At 34.0% G+C, this 16423-nt stretch overlaps 2 protein-coding genes across 4 annotated transcripts in view; one reads left to right on the forward strand and one right to left on the reverse strand.

Moving 5' to 3' along the window:
- Positions 1 to 8346, forward strand: part of LOC124537452 (tyrosine-protein kinase Src42A) — a 62386-nt gene extending 54040 nt beyond the window's left edge. For all 3 annotated transcript variants that reach the window (XM_047114304.1, XM_047114303.1, XM_047114305.1), the window contains exons 4-8: positions 1181 to 1508; positions 2006 to 2184; positions 3812 to 3968; positions 4580 to 4833; positions 5247 to 8346. In XM_047114304.1, coding sequence (XP_046970260.1) covers positions 1181 to 1508; positions 2006 to 2184; positions 3812 to 3968; positions 4580 to 4788 — 873 coding nt within the window. In that variant the 3' untranslated portion in view covers positions 4789 to 4833; positions 5247 to 8346. The remainder of the gene's footprint in view (positions 1 to 1180; positions 1509 to 2005; positions 2185 to 3811; positions 3969 to 4579; positions 4834 to 5246) is intronic.
- Positions 8347 to 8409: 63 nt separating this feature from the next.
- On the reverse strand, positions 8410 to 16423 carry LOC124537571 (uncharacterized protein C1orf112 homolog). The gene is made up of 12 exons (XM_047114444.1): positions 16229 to 16423; positions 16014 to 16145; positions 15704 to 15918; positions 14927 to 15084; positions 14269 to 14459; positions 13832 to 13974; positions 13083 to 13212; positions 12468 to 12615; positions 11396 to 11618; positions 10419 to 10756; positions 9804 to 10060; positions 8410 to 9026 (listed from the first exon to the last, which is right to left on the reverse strand). Exons 1-12 carry the CDS (start codon positions 16289 to 16291, stop codon positions 8415 to 8417), a joined length of 2610 nt encoding a protein of 869 aa, XP_046970400.1. The 5' UTR covers positions 16292 to 16423; the 3' UTR covers positions 8410 to 8414.

A 16423-nucleotide genomic window follows, 5' to 3' on the forward strand; every position in this document is an offset into this window, starting at 1 on the left:
GACCCGTTTTCTGACATAACCTAGGGCCTTCCCAGCAAAAGAAATCTGGTTGTGCCAATTAATAAAATATTCTTAATTGATTAAAGTCTGGTAGGTAGTAGGTCTGGTGGTAGGTATAAAAGCTTAAGCTGGGAATTTGGATCGTTTTCTTATTGACAAACAGACGACACACTCGCAGCTATTTGGACATGCAAATAACAGCCCATGTCAGTCAGTCAATGTGACAGATTGTATAACGATTCGATTCGCACATTTTACATCAACTTAGGTTACCGAGCGGCGAGCGTGATTACATCAACTTTGCTATTTACGATACTTTTTGAAATTTGGAACATAAGACTTGAATTAAACTGATTTTTCGTATGACCTCTATAATAAAAAATAATTATTACTAAAGCAGCAATAAATCGTTTAAATTAATCTCTATTAATAACATCAAAATAATTTCTTAGGATATACAATTAATTTATCTCATATAGGCTGGTCCACGCAACTCTTTTGACGTCAAATTTATTTACCCATAAATCTTGTAAATTATTTTCCTGTCTCAATCCAGGCTACCTCTATGTCAAATTACATTATAATCGGTTCGATGATTTAGCCGTGATGAGGTAACAAAGGGATTGTGGGGGTTATTTAGAGATTGGTCCGATATAATATGCAATAAGCCAAACGATATCTAAGTTTAAAGTTGATTATTATTGATTAATTATGACAGGAAAACGAAATAACATACACGTAGTGGTCGCGGTCGCTTGCCGCCGTCGCCACGAACCGCCGGTTTCAACTTACAACGCGTTGTGAATTAAAAAATATATACACTTCTCAAATTACAGTCTCTATACGTCGCCTATCTGTCTGCAACATCCTTTTAATGTCACTCGATCAACCCACAATTTATCCTTTTTACGACCGTTGACACAATCGACCTGGTCACATAAGTAATTCGACTTTAAAGCCAATTATGTCCAATCCACTTCATGATAATTCAGCGAGTGATGGGCTCTGAATACATCATTAATTGCAAGTAAAAGTTACGACCGATATACGGTGCCGATTTACCAGATCTGTAGATTTATGGATACTTCAATTACAATTTTACAATCTATTGTTTCGAAACCATAAGCTATAAATTATGCATCGAATACATCGTTTTATATTTTTAAACTTTATTTTATAGGTAGAAAAACCCGTCACAGAAGGTCTCTCGCACCGAACCCGCGATCAGTGGGAAATCGACAGATCCTCTCTGAAGTTCGTACGTAAGCTCGGTCATGGACAATTCGGTGAAGTATGGGAGGGACTATGGAACAACACGACACCCGTCGCCATCAAGACGCTCAAATCTGGTACAATGGACCCGAAAGACTTCTTGGCAGAAGCGCAGATAATGAAGAAACTTCGACACAGCAAACTGATTCAATTGTATGCTGTGTGCACTCTCGAAGAACCGATTTATATCATAACCGAACTTATGAAGAACGGCTCACTCTCAGAATATTTACAAGGTATGACTCTTCCCTCATTCTTAATATAAATTTAACATAGTAATAAGAATAAATGAATTAGAAAATATTTCTATATAAATCTGGACTATGCACACATTCCTATTTAAGTAAATAATGAAGAGGATGACAATAATTTAATAAGCCTACAGTTATTAATGGCATTCTTTTTATCTCGTTAGTATTGAGATGCATATGTTTTACAGAACATGTCCGTGATGTCTAGGATTAACTCATTGTTCGAGTTGGATGAAATTACCTTTATTAAAAAATATCCGTTAAAAACTGTAATAGATTTACTTTGTCGTTAAAAGAAGTACTTGCGAATACGTGACGAATCAGACAAAAACACTTGTTTTTGTGGCCACTGAATGGGTAACTGTTGCAAGATTGGTTGTTTTCCCCGATGTTCGACCGTGATCGTATTTTTTGTATACAAATTAATCTATAACTCAAAATTATTTTCTTTTGTATATTTAAAACAAGAATTTTGTTTACAGGTAAAGGCCGAGGCTTGAAGCTTCAGACGCTTATCGATATGGCGGCGCAGATCGCAGCCGGCATGGCGTACCTCGAGTCTCAAAATTACATCCATCGTGACCTTGCAGCTAGAAACGTACTCGTGGCCGAAGCGAATATCGTCAAAATCGCTGACTTCGGTCTCGCCAGGCTCATAAAGGTTAGCCTACTCTACAGATAAACCTTGGATTCCAACTCCACACTTGTCTTATTCGTTTCTCTGAAGTAATAATTACCATACCTATGGATGTATCTCATTTTTATGATGAACTATTTAAAAGTATAATAAAATCAAAGTCGTCATACCTTATCTGAAACATTTATCTCAAGCAGATAGCAATTTTAATTAGTTATTGTGAGCGCAAGGCCAAAACAATAATCACTGAGGAAAATCAGTACAGACATAGTTATTCTTAACAAGGTAAAGAAAACTAAGCAGAAGCCGTTCGTCTACAACATTCTAGCTCACTTCATTTCACTTTGAGGTTAATCACACTGGGTGGCAAAACCCACACCGCAATGTTTAGTGCCGTTAATAGATACCACAACTTTTCTACAAAGTTGTCCATAACTCAACTATTTACTTTTGCATGCAGATGAATGAGCACTGCCAACATATTTACGATTTGCTATAATTAACAATAGTCTATTCCGATGGAAGGAGGAGTGGATACAGTATAAACAAGTTTGACCTTGAATCGACACGACATCATTGGTCGAGATCTGAAATTATCTATGGTATTCATTTCGGTTTCGTGAAAGAATGCCGAAGATGTTTCGAATGTCACTGTATTTGTTATCGTAACTTTGTACGTAAAATGAAAACGGCTATAAGTAGTTAAGTGTAATAGTGTCGTATTATAAATACATTAACTGTTTCTAGTGAATAATATAGCAGAGCTATTAGAAAATCGCATAGAATATGTAAATCAAACGTTTGTTTGTATCCACTCTTGCCATTGGAATATGCTGTGGTATAATGTACTGATCGTGTTGTTTTGAAGCACGAGCTTAATGGTCACGTTTTTATGATTTTTGCGTCACGATGTCGCACCATCTCCCATTATACGGATGTCACATCCACAGCCACAGCCGTCAATAGTCAATAGAATCCACCTAACCAGTGGTTATTTTGTATAGCATCGGTTTATTATGTTAATGTATAATACTGTAATTTATCTCATTTATTATGGCCATTTATTAATCAGTCAGTCTCTATCTTTACATTTCCTGTAATTTATATTGTATTACGTCTTCTTTTAGGTATTTTATCTATTTTTATAAGACGCTTAACGTAAATATAGTTGGTAGGTATTGAGAAATTTGAAAAGAAATATAGATAACTCTTCCAGGAAGAATTTACAGTTCTGATATTTTCCATTGTAAACTAAGGCTTTTTAGATTTTTTTCTGTATTATATAGCCATAAATTTAATTCGACTGAATAACATCAGTACATATTCTCTTCCACGATGGCACGATGGCAATCATCAGAATGAAAGACAACTAACAGAATATAATAATACAAAACAATTTTCATTGGTTAGAATATGAAAACATACATTATTTGTTCGATATTTTTTCATTATTTACAATCTGCAAACATGTTTGCTTTAGATAGAGCAATGTTTTGTCGTTTACAATTGATTTAGTGATTGTGTGCAACCGAATCCGCATCGTTGTTCCCGAATTAGATCGAGTACTTTATTTCATTTGAAACGTTTAAGTAATCTGCCTTTGTTAGAATTTAATAAAATACCCAATGAACGTGTTAATTTTCCAATTCAGGAGGATGAATACGAGGCTCGCGTAGGCGCACGATTCCCGATCAAGTGGACCGCGCCGGAGGCCGCGAACTACAGCAAGTTTTCTATCAAATCCGACGTTTGGTCATTCGGTATACTTCTCACCGAGCTCGTCACGTACGGCCGGACACCTTATCCAGGTATGGAGAACACGATCGAAACAAATGTACTATCCATATGCGTTTCGCCATATTGTGACGTCATAGCACTCACTATAAACAGTTGGGTATGGTCAGCAAAAGTTGATAATCATAATGAAAGAATTTTCCCTTCAAGTAATTGTTCAGGAGTCATTGACGTTTAGACTATTCATTTTTATTACATGGCATATTTATCTCAGTTTTATATGTTTTAAATTAATGTTGATTTAATTCAAAGACTTACAATGTTCAAATATCACCTGACGTGTATTTAGCCGATTGTAAATGGTCACCTTCGACAGTTCAAAGTCAACGATAATGTCAGTGTCACGGGAATGTTACGAACAATGCACCGCAATTGACCGTCGGAGCGTAATTGTTTTATAGTGTACGTTTACAATTTAATATGACACTTTGAATCATATTAACGTACAACCTTAACATTGTTCAACAATAACTATAATCACTGAAAGTCACAAGGCTGTGTTTGCTTCGAGTTTGTACATGATTTAAGTCGAGCGTTGGTCACCCAACTATAATCACTGAAAGTCACAAGGCTATGTTTGCTTCGAGTCCGTCCATGATTTAACTCGACCGTTGGTTTCTCGCAGGCATGTCGAACGCAGAGGTGCTGCATCAAGTTGAGCACGGCTACCGCATGCCGTGCCCGCCCAACTGCCCCGCCGCGCTCTACGACATCATGCTCGAGTGCTGGAACAAGGACGCGCTCAAGCGGCCCACCTTCGAGACCTTGCAGTGGAAGCTCGAGGACTTCTTCACCATGGACAACTCCGAGTACAAGGAGGCCTCGGCCTACTGAGCCAGGCCTTCCCTGCCGCCCCACCGACACGCACACGCGCATCACGTGAGTACATATTTTTACTGGACGCTCGAAATATTTTTGTTAGTTTGTAATCTTCTTCTTGGTGGTAGGGCTTTGTGCAAGCCCGTCTGGGTAGGTACCACCCACTCATCAGTTATTCTACCGCCAAATAACAGTACTTAGTATTGTTGTGTTCCGGTTTGAAGGGTGAGTGAGCCAGTGCAACTACAGGCACAAGGGACATAACATCTTAGTTCCCAAGGTTGGTGGCACATTGACGATGTAAGGAATAGTTAATATTTCTTACAGCGTCATTGTCTATGGGTTATGGTGACCACTTACCATCACGTGGCCCATATGCTCGTCTGCCAACCTATACCATAAAATAAAAAAATAAAAAATAAAAATAAATAAATCGAATTCGGACATTACTCACTACTAATGCTCGCCCACAGACCCCTGGCCTTTATCACATGCCGCCGGAGCTGCAAATGCTGCACAGCAGCGCATCGATGCAACACCTCCAGATGCACCACGCGCTGCACGCGCACGCGCACCCGCACGCGCACGCGCACCCGCACGCGCACGGGGCGCTGCCGCACGCCGCCACGCTGGGCCAGCTGCAGCAGGCTGGCCTGCCGCTGTGCCACCGCCACAACACGCTGTACCGCGCGCCATAGTAGGGGCTACTATTACTAGGGGCCTCAGCGCCGCGCCGCGTCTCACCGACGTCCAGTGCTATCGCTCGCTCGACGTTTAGTGTTCCAAATACGAATTATATTGGATTCGATCGAATATGTAACTGAGCCGATTGCGTGTGCGATGTTCGCACCACACAGTTCAATGTTAACATTTTCGCGGACTCGATACCTTGTACCCCCATTGTTGAAGTAGCCGATAAGTTTGTAACTGTTAATATCGATTCGTGGGAAATAAAATTGCATGTAATCTAATGATTTGGCAGTAACCTTTAGAAGGTATACATTTTTGAATCAGTACTGTAATGGTTAAAAAATTAATAGTAAATAGTTTGTTTGGCGATCGCTACTCGATGCGGTGTACTGAATTTTATTGCTCCCGGATCGATAGTAAGTTTAGTTAGACTGCCTACAATTTCTCTAAATGTATTTAGCGTACGATAGGTTAACTTACAGTTCTGTATCGAATAAGTCGTCGATGGACGTTCGCAGAGAATACGATTCCTTAGGTGATAAATACTGATTAAACGAAGCGTAGAACTCGTGCCGCTTTTGTTAAACGATTATCACGTCTGAGTTCAAACAACCCGGGCGAAATAGAAATAGTCGATTGTGTTGACGTTCAGTGCAGTTTTGTCTGGATTAGCTTCGAATTAGTTCCACTTAGTTTGGGAACGCGAGGGCGCCCCGGCGGGACGGGCGAGACGCGCGGGCGGCGGGACAGCGGGACGCGCGGGCGGCGGGACGCAGCGGGACGCGGGACGCAGCGGGACGGACGGGCGCGGGACCGATGTGTGCGTGATCAGGAGGAAATTTAGGTTCGGCAGGGATTTTATACTCATGCGTTTCGCATGACTCGTGAGGATTTATGTTCGAAGAGACGCATTATTAACGGATTAGGTATTTTCACCTTCGTATACCATTTTTAAATTATATTAACGATATTGGTGATAGATGCCAAATAATCCTATTAAAGAACTGAATTTTATATAAATACATTATTAACTGTTCTGAGGGTATTTAGATTTAGGGATTTATTTATGTAATTTATACGCGATTAGCTGCTTCGGTACGTTTTGTTTGCGCGCGCGACGCCATTTGTCGCCATTTTGTCGCCATTGAAGCGAGCGCCGTTTGAGTTTCCTACGCGCCGATCGCGAGCGTACTCCGTTAGGACGTAAACGATTGATCCCTCGATTGATATTTTATTTGTGCCAAGACTTTTTAGTTTAAGCGAAAGTGTAATGATGCCACAAATAATCTACTATAAATGAAAAAACGACAAGTGAACGTAACATCTTATTTAAAATTAAAAATAAGATATAATTGGCCTAAGAAATTGATATTTTTGAATATTAGTAGGTTTTGTATCCTAACACATTAGGTTTAACTTATATTTATAGCGCGTCGGGATGTAACTCGCCGATGTCGTCGACTCATTTGTTAAAGCTGCACGCCTGTATCGTAATGTGCAATATTTATTGTTTAAACCCGGTGCTTTGCATTATTTTATATTCGGGAAACTCGATATGAAATTTCCTCGGAGCTTATTTACATCCTCAGAACATTTAAATGCAATTATTAGTATTGATAAAGGCATAATTATATTAACGATTATTCCAATTTTTGATGTCACTGCAAATTTTGCATTATTGTTTTTTTTTTTTTATTTTAATATTTTCTCGCACCGTGTATATATAGTACAGAATGTAGTTTTGCTTATTAATGGTATAAGTGATATTAGAAATTTTGTAATAAAACAAAATACTGCCTTGTAGTTCACTTTCTTCCAACCATTCCAAACGAATCGCAATAATTTTAAACGAAATGTTATTTACAAAGAATTTCGATATAGAGATAATTTATTATCATTTTGATAAGACATAAATGGCGCACATGTTATAGATTTCATATTTCATTAAAGAAATGGTGCCTCGAAAGTCTACATTTACGTCACAATAGTCACTTGGCCATGTTTGTGAATGTATCACATGAGCGAGACGAAATTGAGGTCTTGTAATAAATCGAAGAAATCACTTTAACGTTTGACATACGCTTTTAAAAATATTTTACATGGAATGATATTGATTTATTGATCGTATTTTTGTAAAATTAAGTTTAACCGAACTTGTCTCGCTGATCTGATATATAATTCGATTTTGGAATTCAACTGGTGAAACGTAAATAAAACGATCATACATTTATGTAAATTTTATATTCATAATAAACGTAACTTTTATTCATACTGAATGATTTTATCTTTTATAATAAACCCTAAACGACTATTTACTCTGTATTATTTCGTTAATTTATTTAGAGAACTCGTTTAAGTTGTAGCTGTATAAAGTGCTTCGGGCTTTGCTTCTGAAGTTGCTTAGTTTGCTATCTAGGGCGATAATATATTATATTCGTATTTTAACATTTAGTTAGCCAATTTTAAGTGTTACATATGAAATGGCGCCATCACAATGATAACGGAAAGTCGAGTAGGTTAGGCTAGTGAGGGACGAGTGTTAGCTGTATTGTATTTAGTGATGTTGCTGTGTTACATGACATGAGTGGGTTACGTATGTGCAGCGTACGAGTTAGTTGATACTGTTCGACGCGTGAGCTGTCTTATTACCTCCGAGTATCAATTAAAGCTATTTTAAGTTTCCCCTCCGGCCGGCATTACACTGCTGATTGAACACTAATACTATTTAATTGATTTCCTCTATTCCCCACGTATCCATTTCTAGGTGTATCATAATGTATGATTAAGGATTGCCAGTGTAATGCCGGCGACGTATGGTTATGATTATATTTCACTTATTTGTAAAGATTTTTTTAACACAACAATAAATATAAATGTGAAATATTTTTCGTTTTATTATATAAACCTACATACACAATAATTAAAAAATCAAATAAAAAAACGTAATAAAATTAGGAAATTATATTTCTCAGATTATCACACACATTTTTGATTCGATTCTTGTGATCGTTTAGAATATTCTCCTTAGCCTGAGAGAGCTGTGACACATTATTTTCTATGTTTGATACGAGATTCTCAATATCGATATCGATCTTTGCTTTTTTACTGGCCGGCTCGCTTTCTTCGAACAATGAATCAATGTCAATATCGAAATTACTGCTCGTTTTAATTGCATCCACTTTTAAATCAGCATTGTTATCGTTAATACATTTATGTACGAATATATTTTCTGATACAATTTCAAGTAGCTCCTTTCTGTCAATGTTATTCTGAAACCTTGTTTTGTATTCCACAAAGTGTTGCTTCAAATCTGTTAACGAAGGATGTTTGTTTAAAATAGGTGTGAATAAATTATTGATGTCTTCGTGTGACGTCATCATGCTGAACAAACAGTTCTGAACATAACTGTCCTTAGTTATAGACTGTAACGTGTTTATTAAAAGATTCATCGCCGAATCATCTTCGTCTTCACATTGACAGAGTAACTTGCAAAACGTTTTCAATATAAGTACTATGAGATCAGGATTTCCCTTGAGCATAATACTTGACATAACATTTATTATCTGAAAACAAACATTTTACATAATTAAGCTAAGAATAAACACAAATAAACAAATATAACTCTGAATTCGTCGATATTGAAAATAATCTACGATTTTCATTATGAATTCGTGAGTGAATGGTATTTTGAACGTAAAAAGGTAGTTATTATTAAAATTTTGAAAGTTAAATTAAAGTGTATGTAATTAAAACAAAAAAACAAATGATTCCATTATTAAAAATATATATTTACTCATGAACTTTATGAAGTGCATAAATATAGCAGTGATTTTTTAAGGTTTTTTTGTCTGTTATTGTTTATTCTTCCCACTATTGGAATATAGTATAGCTAATGTAAGTTAGATGATCTATTGTACCTAGATAGTTCTATTCAAATCATTCACACAAGTGCAAACAACTTTTAAGAATTATGATATGAGCACAAGTAAAAGTATTAACATAATGATTGTACGGAATTTAACTTACAAGATTCTATAAATATTTATATCAAAATTTAAATGTCAACTGCAATAAATAATCAACAAATATTATTTTCGGAAATTAATAATCAAGAAACCAGTGCCTGTATGAAATTTAAATATAAATTCAACTAATAACGATAATTAATAAGAAGTACTATTAAGTCTTTTTTATAAATATTTTTTTTGCTAACCATACCTAACCGATAACTATACTTACACAAGTCACATCGCAGAGAAGAATAAAAACTAATTTGATTCAAATGACATATTATATAACCTTATTGTTTGATCACCAATAGCAACTATAAGAACGCTTACCTTAATTAGACTTGTGTTGTTCTCAAAATTTTGCACATAACTTTCAGTTAAGTAAGTTAAACATTCCATGTACCGGAACACTTTGGGGTGATTTTGAAGAACTATACTACTACAGTCAGGACAACATCGACTCCAACACATGACTATCAAATCCTCCAATTTCAAGTAACATTCAACAAATGAACAAGTGGACGCCAGTTTCATATATTTAATCTGAAAAAAATACATATGAGAAATATGCACCAAGTACGACACAACTTAGATGTAGCATCGGCAAAATTTGGAAACCAATCACATCCGATTTAAGTATGCTATCCCAAATTATCAACATTTATACCTATCTTATGTGAATATGATCTTTACACAAATGTAATAACTTGTAATGTCCTATGACCTAATATATTCAATTTGACACGTCGATTTACATACACTTGCTTTCTCGGGTAGAACTGACGCGAGAATCTATTACGAATATATCAACGAATAGCGTCTAGGCGCGAAAGGGAGCTATTTCTATTGGTTGTATAAATCGGCAGTAATCGGTTTTATTGAATTTGCCGATGCTACATCTAAGTTGTGTCGTGCTGTACCGATCAATACTTTCCAGACAATTACCTACCAAATTGTCATAGGACGCATTATTATTTGACGATTCATCATGAACTTTTATCAATTTTTCAATCACTAATCTCTCTGCGTTTATTTCGAGATTCTCGGGTAAATTTCTTATTTTTAATGCGAACCAAATACCAATATTCCTTTTATCTTGGATACTAAAATGCTTATAAATTAACAGCTTTTCCGGATATTTTAGGGCTTGAAAAAATAATTCTATTGTATAATTTAAATTAACTTGTTGAGGTGATGTTGCAAACGATCCATTCGTTTCCAGTTTTTGATATATTTTTAATAAATTTTGCAAAGTATTTATTTGTAATTGAGAATTATTCATCCTGAAAAAAACACATTAATAAATAAACAACTGCCTGTTCAACTATTTATTAAGTAAAACTGTTGAAACTGTAAGGAATGGAACACTACCATAAAAGTAGTTGACCATAAGTTCGTATTTTTGCCGCTATTTCTTGTTACTATGGAAACGGTCTTAAGTCCACGTCTTAAGAATAAATTAAACGAATATATTTAATACTTGTTTTAAATATTCCTAAATGGTAGCAAAGCGTGGTTCCGGACGGACCTCTTATGCGGCAAACTCGTTAGAGTGTCATCTGAGTGTTTGGCAAATGAAACCAGCTTGACGACTGGCTTCCCACGAAGAGGATTTAGTAAATGAAATTAATAATAAAGATTAGTCTTGACTTCGCGTAAGAGGAGAAAGGGAGATTTTATCTGAGTCCTTTGCATTTTATCCTTGTAATATTTCATGATAATCAGTTTAGCAGTTAAGACGTAACGCATATCGAATAATCAAATTAATAATATTATTTAGGGTCATTAGCCATACGTAGCAGATATGGGCCTGCCTGAATGTTTAATCATGAAAAAATTGGTGCCAACTTTGTTATCTGACTAAAAACTGTTTTTAATGTCAAACAAATATAGGAACAATCAGTTATATGTATTAGATTTACCTGCACAATGAAATCCAGACATTTGAACAAAACACAGCCGTGTAATAATCGAAACCCATAATCGCTTCATAGAACCTTTTTTCCAATTTAATATATTCTTGGCGAGTGATACACGCTGCTATGGCTAGCGTGTGAATCAATAAATATTCATAAAGGCCATAGGATTTGTTGTTTTCATTCATTATGGAATTGAATTTCAGACCCATGTTGAAACACACATGACCTGTAAAAAAATAATATTTCATTATCAAGTGTTAAAATTATTTAAAGCTTCCAAATTCAAATTCCAAGAACTGGTGAGAAACAGTAAATAGTCTGTGTTTTTTTTATATTCATTATTAGTTAACAAAATTTCATATTAGCAGTCTTAAGTATTTTACAATTTCAGTAAGTTATGGTACAGTGTGGACAAAATCAAAATATATACTTTATTCAAGTAGGCTTTTAGAAGCAGTTTTGTATTTAATTATATAATCATTCTATAATTTAATAATAATAATAATAATAGGCTATTTGACTGGTTCTTAAAATCCCTTTTATATTATTTAGTAGAGGTTAAGGGCCCAGTACAAGTTGATTTTTTCATTTCTAGTACATATTTGCCGAAAAATATCATATTAAAAATTCCTTATTTAAATAACGCGCGAAAACGCTACTTGGATAATATGGCGCTGCAATGGGGTCGGTGACGTCACTTTGCTGTATTTTAATCTGTGGTACATATAGTAGAAAAGCAAGTTTTACAAGAAAGTGACTTCATCATAAGCCCGGCCAATTAGGAGCGTTTTGTGTCACGTGACAAACGTTTGAAAGAATGCATTTTTATTTATTGATTTTTTAATAAATTAAGTATTATTTTCAAGTTTCCTTAGTAAATATCCATTTTTAAACTCATAATATACACTGATTACAATAATTCACAATTTATTTTTCGCATTATCAAATAGCATAATATATTAAATGCAGGTATCATCAGTAGGTACATTATCAGTAATTCTATTGTTAAGTCCACAAGCATCTGACTATGCAGTTAAATAACAAGAGAATAAATACAATACAGAAACATACTTACATTTTGGTAGAATAAACAACACACACTCAATCAGTTTGTATTTTGTTCCACTGACGTCACTGGTTTTCAATAAAGCCTTCATGATTGATATCCTAAACAGAATATAAGCTAAGATATTTTCATCCTTAATATTTGTTGAGAGCACCAACTGAAACAGTTAAAAAGAAATACATGACTATATTATTTTTACATTGTTTAAAAATGGTTCTTTAATTTTGTTAATTATAAATATGGGAACAACATCACATACATTACTCTGATCCCAATATCAGTAAATAAAGCACTTGCGTTATGGAAAATCAGAAGTAACGACGGTACCATAAACACCCAGACCCAAGACAACATAGAAAACTAATGAATTTTCTACATTGACTCGGCCGGGAATCGAGCCCGGGACCTCGAAGTAGCGTACTCATGAAAACCGGTGTACACACTACTCGACCACGGTGGTCGTCTTTATGTATGTTATATAAAAATAGTTGACTAAGAAAGTTATTTTTAGAATTAAACCTAGATGAGGATAATTATAGCAACAAAACTGCAGTTCTAAACCCGTAGTGCGACGTTAGCCTATAGGCTTCACTTAATATATGTATGTATTTCTATAATACTTACTTTTATAAATTTTTCCTCATTCACAAGTTGATTGATCAAAGCATCTGTGGGTGCTGTTAGATTTGTATACATGAGTTTTGAAAATCCAGGTGATTTATTGAATGTTAATTCATGGTAATTACTATTACATCTGAAAAAAAAAATGTATAAGATTACTAGCGGAACCTGCAGCCTTATTGGCTAAAAAATTAAAACAAAATTAAATTTCGTCAACACCCTATAAGGAACCTAACTGCCAAATGTCAAGTTCATAGGTGTTACACTTTCTGATATTTAATTTGTCATATTTGATTGATCAGGAAGTAGTTTGCTACTTTAATTATAATGCTATCTGCTATTACAATGAGACAAAAAGACTTAGTAAATAGAAATCCAAATGCACGATATAATCTTGGATCAGATGAAGATTGTAAATCCAAATATGACCAAGTAATTTTTTCATATGATTCATTTATTTTTATTATTGCTATTATTTAGCAAAATGATTTAAACCTTAATTTAAGATTAAACATACAATTATAGAATTAATCTAAGCTACGTATGTAGCCTTCAATTTTTGGAGAATGTATAACTTCCAAGCCTTCTCTTTAAGAAGGAAATGGATTCTAGCAATTTGTGAGACTTTTACAAGACGACATTAATAAAATTAGGAAAATGATTAATTAAATAATATTGAAAATGAAAGTAATAAATTATTTTCCAAGGAAGTATTACTTTTTTTATAATAAAAGCCAGTATTATAAACTTACAGACTTATGTGTTGAAGTAAATCCAGAATATGTTGATAATTTACACAAATAGCACCTTTGAAAATTGAGGATATCTTAAGCAAAATTTTTAGAGAAAAATTAGCAACTTTTAATGATCTCATAACAATTTTATCTTCTGTTACCTGAAATATTTGTAAGCTTATAAATTACTTATATAAGTGGTTTTTATCTTATCTCTCTATAGTTGATGGTAGAGCTTTGTGCAAGCCCATCTGGGTAGGTACCACCCACTCACCATATATTTAACTGACAAACAGAAATACTTAGTGTCATTAGTTCCACTGTAACGGTGAGTGAGCCAGGGCTATGAAAGTTGCCACAAATATGCATTATTTTTTATTATTATTTAATTTTACAATTACTAATACTAAGCATGTATATAACATTGCATATTTATAAAAACAAATGATCATTACCTGCAGGGCACTTCTAATATTATCCTGAATTGTGGAAGCTAGGAGTTTGGTACAGTTATTGTATATACTTTTATCTAATAAAAAATTAGAATATTTTTCACAAATCATGACATACGCTTTCCATTGCTCGGCCATCGTTTTAACGTCCAGTGCTTGTACAACTTCACCAATCTTCAAATTAATATCCAATGCTTAAAGGGAATAAAGATTAAAATATTGAGAAAGTTGAAAGCTGTGATGGCTTTTATGTAGCGGCTGAAACACCACTTAATTGATGTGCTTAATTTGTGTTTATAATTCAACTGCTCAGCAGAAATCTGTATGTGGTGGAAGGGAATCAGCTACATGTATCCACCAACATGCATCAGATCAGCATGATGGAGTATGCTTTATAAAAGAAAGTTGGGCCTTCTCTTTAAAAGGAATTGTAGGTTTACTCCCAGTAGTGTGTCTCTAACAAGCAGCTTTTACTTTATTTTAAAAAAAAAAAAAAAAAAACCAAAATGGTGTACTCCAATCTATATGAATTGAATATTTCAAATATTATCTATATATCTTAATGCAAATTTAATATCTTTATAATACAGATAACTTGTTCCAACTTTATCATAGATACTACAAATTTAATAATATAATATAAATAATAATAGTTACATACTTTCAAGAAGAATTTCCTGCTCCTCCTGTTCAGATAAATCAAATAAAAAGTTCTTTCCCAATGCCATTAAATACGTAAGCTGTAGTTCGTGGCAATTTCTAAATAAGTCTTTTAATTTTTTCTCCACATCATGCAAATATCTGCCATAGATACATTCACTGAAATGTAATAATAATGATCAACAAGTATATTCTATTTTATAAACATTTTGAACATCTGGGTTTTTCAATTGAAGCTGGTACAGTCTTTAAAAACATTCCTAGAAATTATCAGTCTGATTTGTACAACACCAACACCAAACTAAAAAATTGTTTGTTTTTCTGGACACATGTGGAATTAATGAATTTAATATTATATCAAACATTTTAAATTAAATCAAGTCTAGGTACTTCAACACAGTCACCAAAAATTTGTTTTTCTACACTGATAATCTCAAACCATATTTAACTTTACTGTTTAAATTTCATTAAATATTATAAATATTGTGATACTTTATTACACATATTTAGGCATTTAGACATGCTCATTTTTGCCTTTGGATTGTTGAATGCGACTTAGGGGGTGGTCATGTTTTGGATGAATAAAACAGCAAGCAGTCTTTGTTGTTTCCTCAGGTTTGATTTTGATAAATTTTGACTTAAGATGAGCTTGCTTCATACCAAATTGAATTTCAAATTCAGTTCAGTCATATAATATATATTAATATAGATGTGTCTATCAAATTCATAGATCAGACAAGCTCATTTAATATTAAACGAAAAGAAGAAAACAACTTACCTATCCTTACAATGTGAGAAGACTAAAGAAATAATATTTCCTGTACAGGTTGGGAATGTTTTCATGGTACAGCATGTCACCGCGGTAGTCTCAATAACATTCTTAATAAAATTTGACAATATTTGTAATGTACATGCACCATCGTCTATATAATTGATGACTTTATCAATTGGCACTGCCGACTCTTCTAGTAATGACAAAATTAGTTCAATACCCTGAAACATACATAACATTTGTACACAATAAGTAAGTATAAAAAATATAAGTATTACTATCTAAAATTTTTTCAGCTTAGCTTTCAATAATATACCTGAAATATTAAACTATTGCAGTCATTTAAAATTAAATTGAAGCATTCAGGAAGCTGGTTCCTTTGGCTGGCACTCCCAATAGTAGAATTCTTTATTTTATTCAGAAGCAAATCGTACGATTCTGCATTAATCTAGCTCTGATTTGAATGAAAATATTGCATACATATGTGAATTCTTAAGTACTATAAATTAAAATATTAAAGAAAAAGGATACAGTAACATTCTGTAAGCTGATACTATTTTCTGAAAAAATATCAGAACTTTGGGAGTCATCCATTTTCAAGCAGCATTAAGCATCACTGCACTTTGTTTTCCTCTAATTTAAAACACTTCTTTAAATTTATTTTGTTCAATATTATAAAAGATAGTCATAATAACACTTCAAAATTATTTCGCGCCAATATTTTCA

This window comes from Vanessa cardui, chromosome 18 (genome assembly GCF_905220365.1).
Source record: "Vanessa cardui chromosome 18, ilVanCard2.1, whole genome shotgun sequence".
Lineage (NCBI taxonomy): Eukaryota > Metazoa > Arthropoda > Insecta > Lepidoptera > Nymphalidae > Vanessa > Vanessa cardui.

What these genes read in the sequence shown, in the direction of transcription:
- LOC124537571 (XM_047114444.1), bottom strand. Translation starts at nt 16,291, where the DNA reads ATGGATGACTCCCAAAGTTCTGATATTTTTTCAGAAAATAGTATCAGC. An exon ending in TCAGCTTACAGAATGTTACT is followed by an intron (nt 16,146 to 16,228) that starts GTATCCTTTTTC and finishes AATCAGAGCTAG; the next exon opens with ATTAATGCAGAATCGTACGA. An exon ending in ACAACACAAGTCTAATTAAG is followed by an intron (nt 9,027 to 9,803) that starts GTAAGCGTTCTT and finishes GTTTGTTTTCAG; the next exon opens with ATAATAAATGTTATGTCAAG.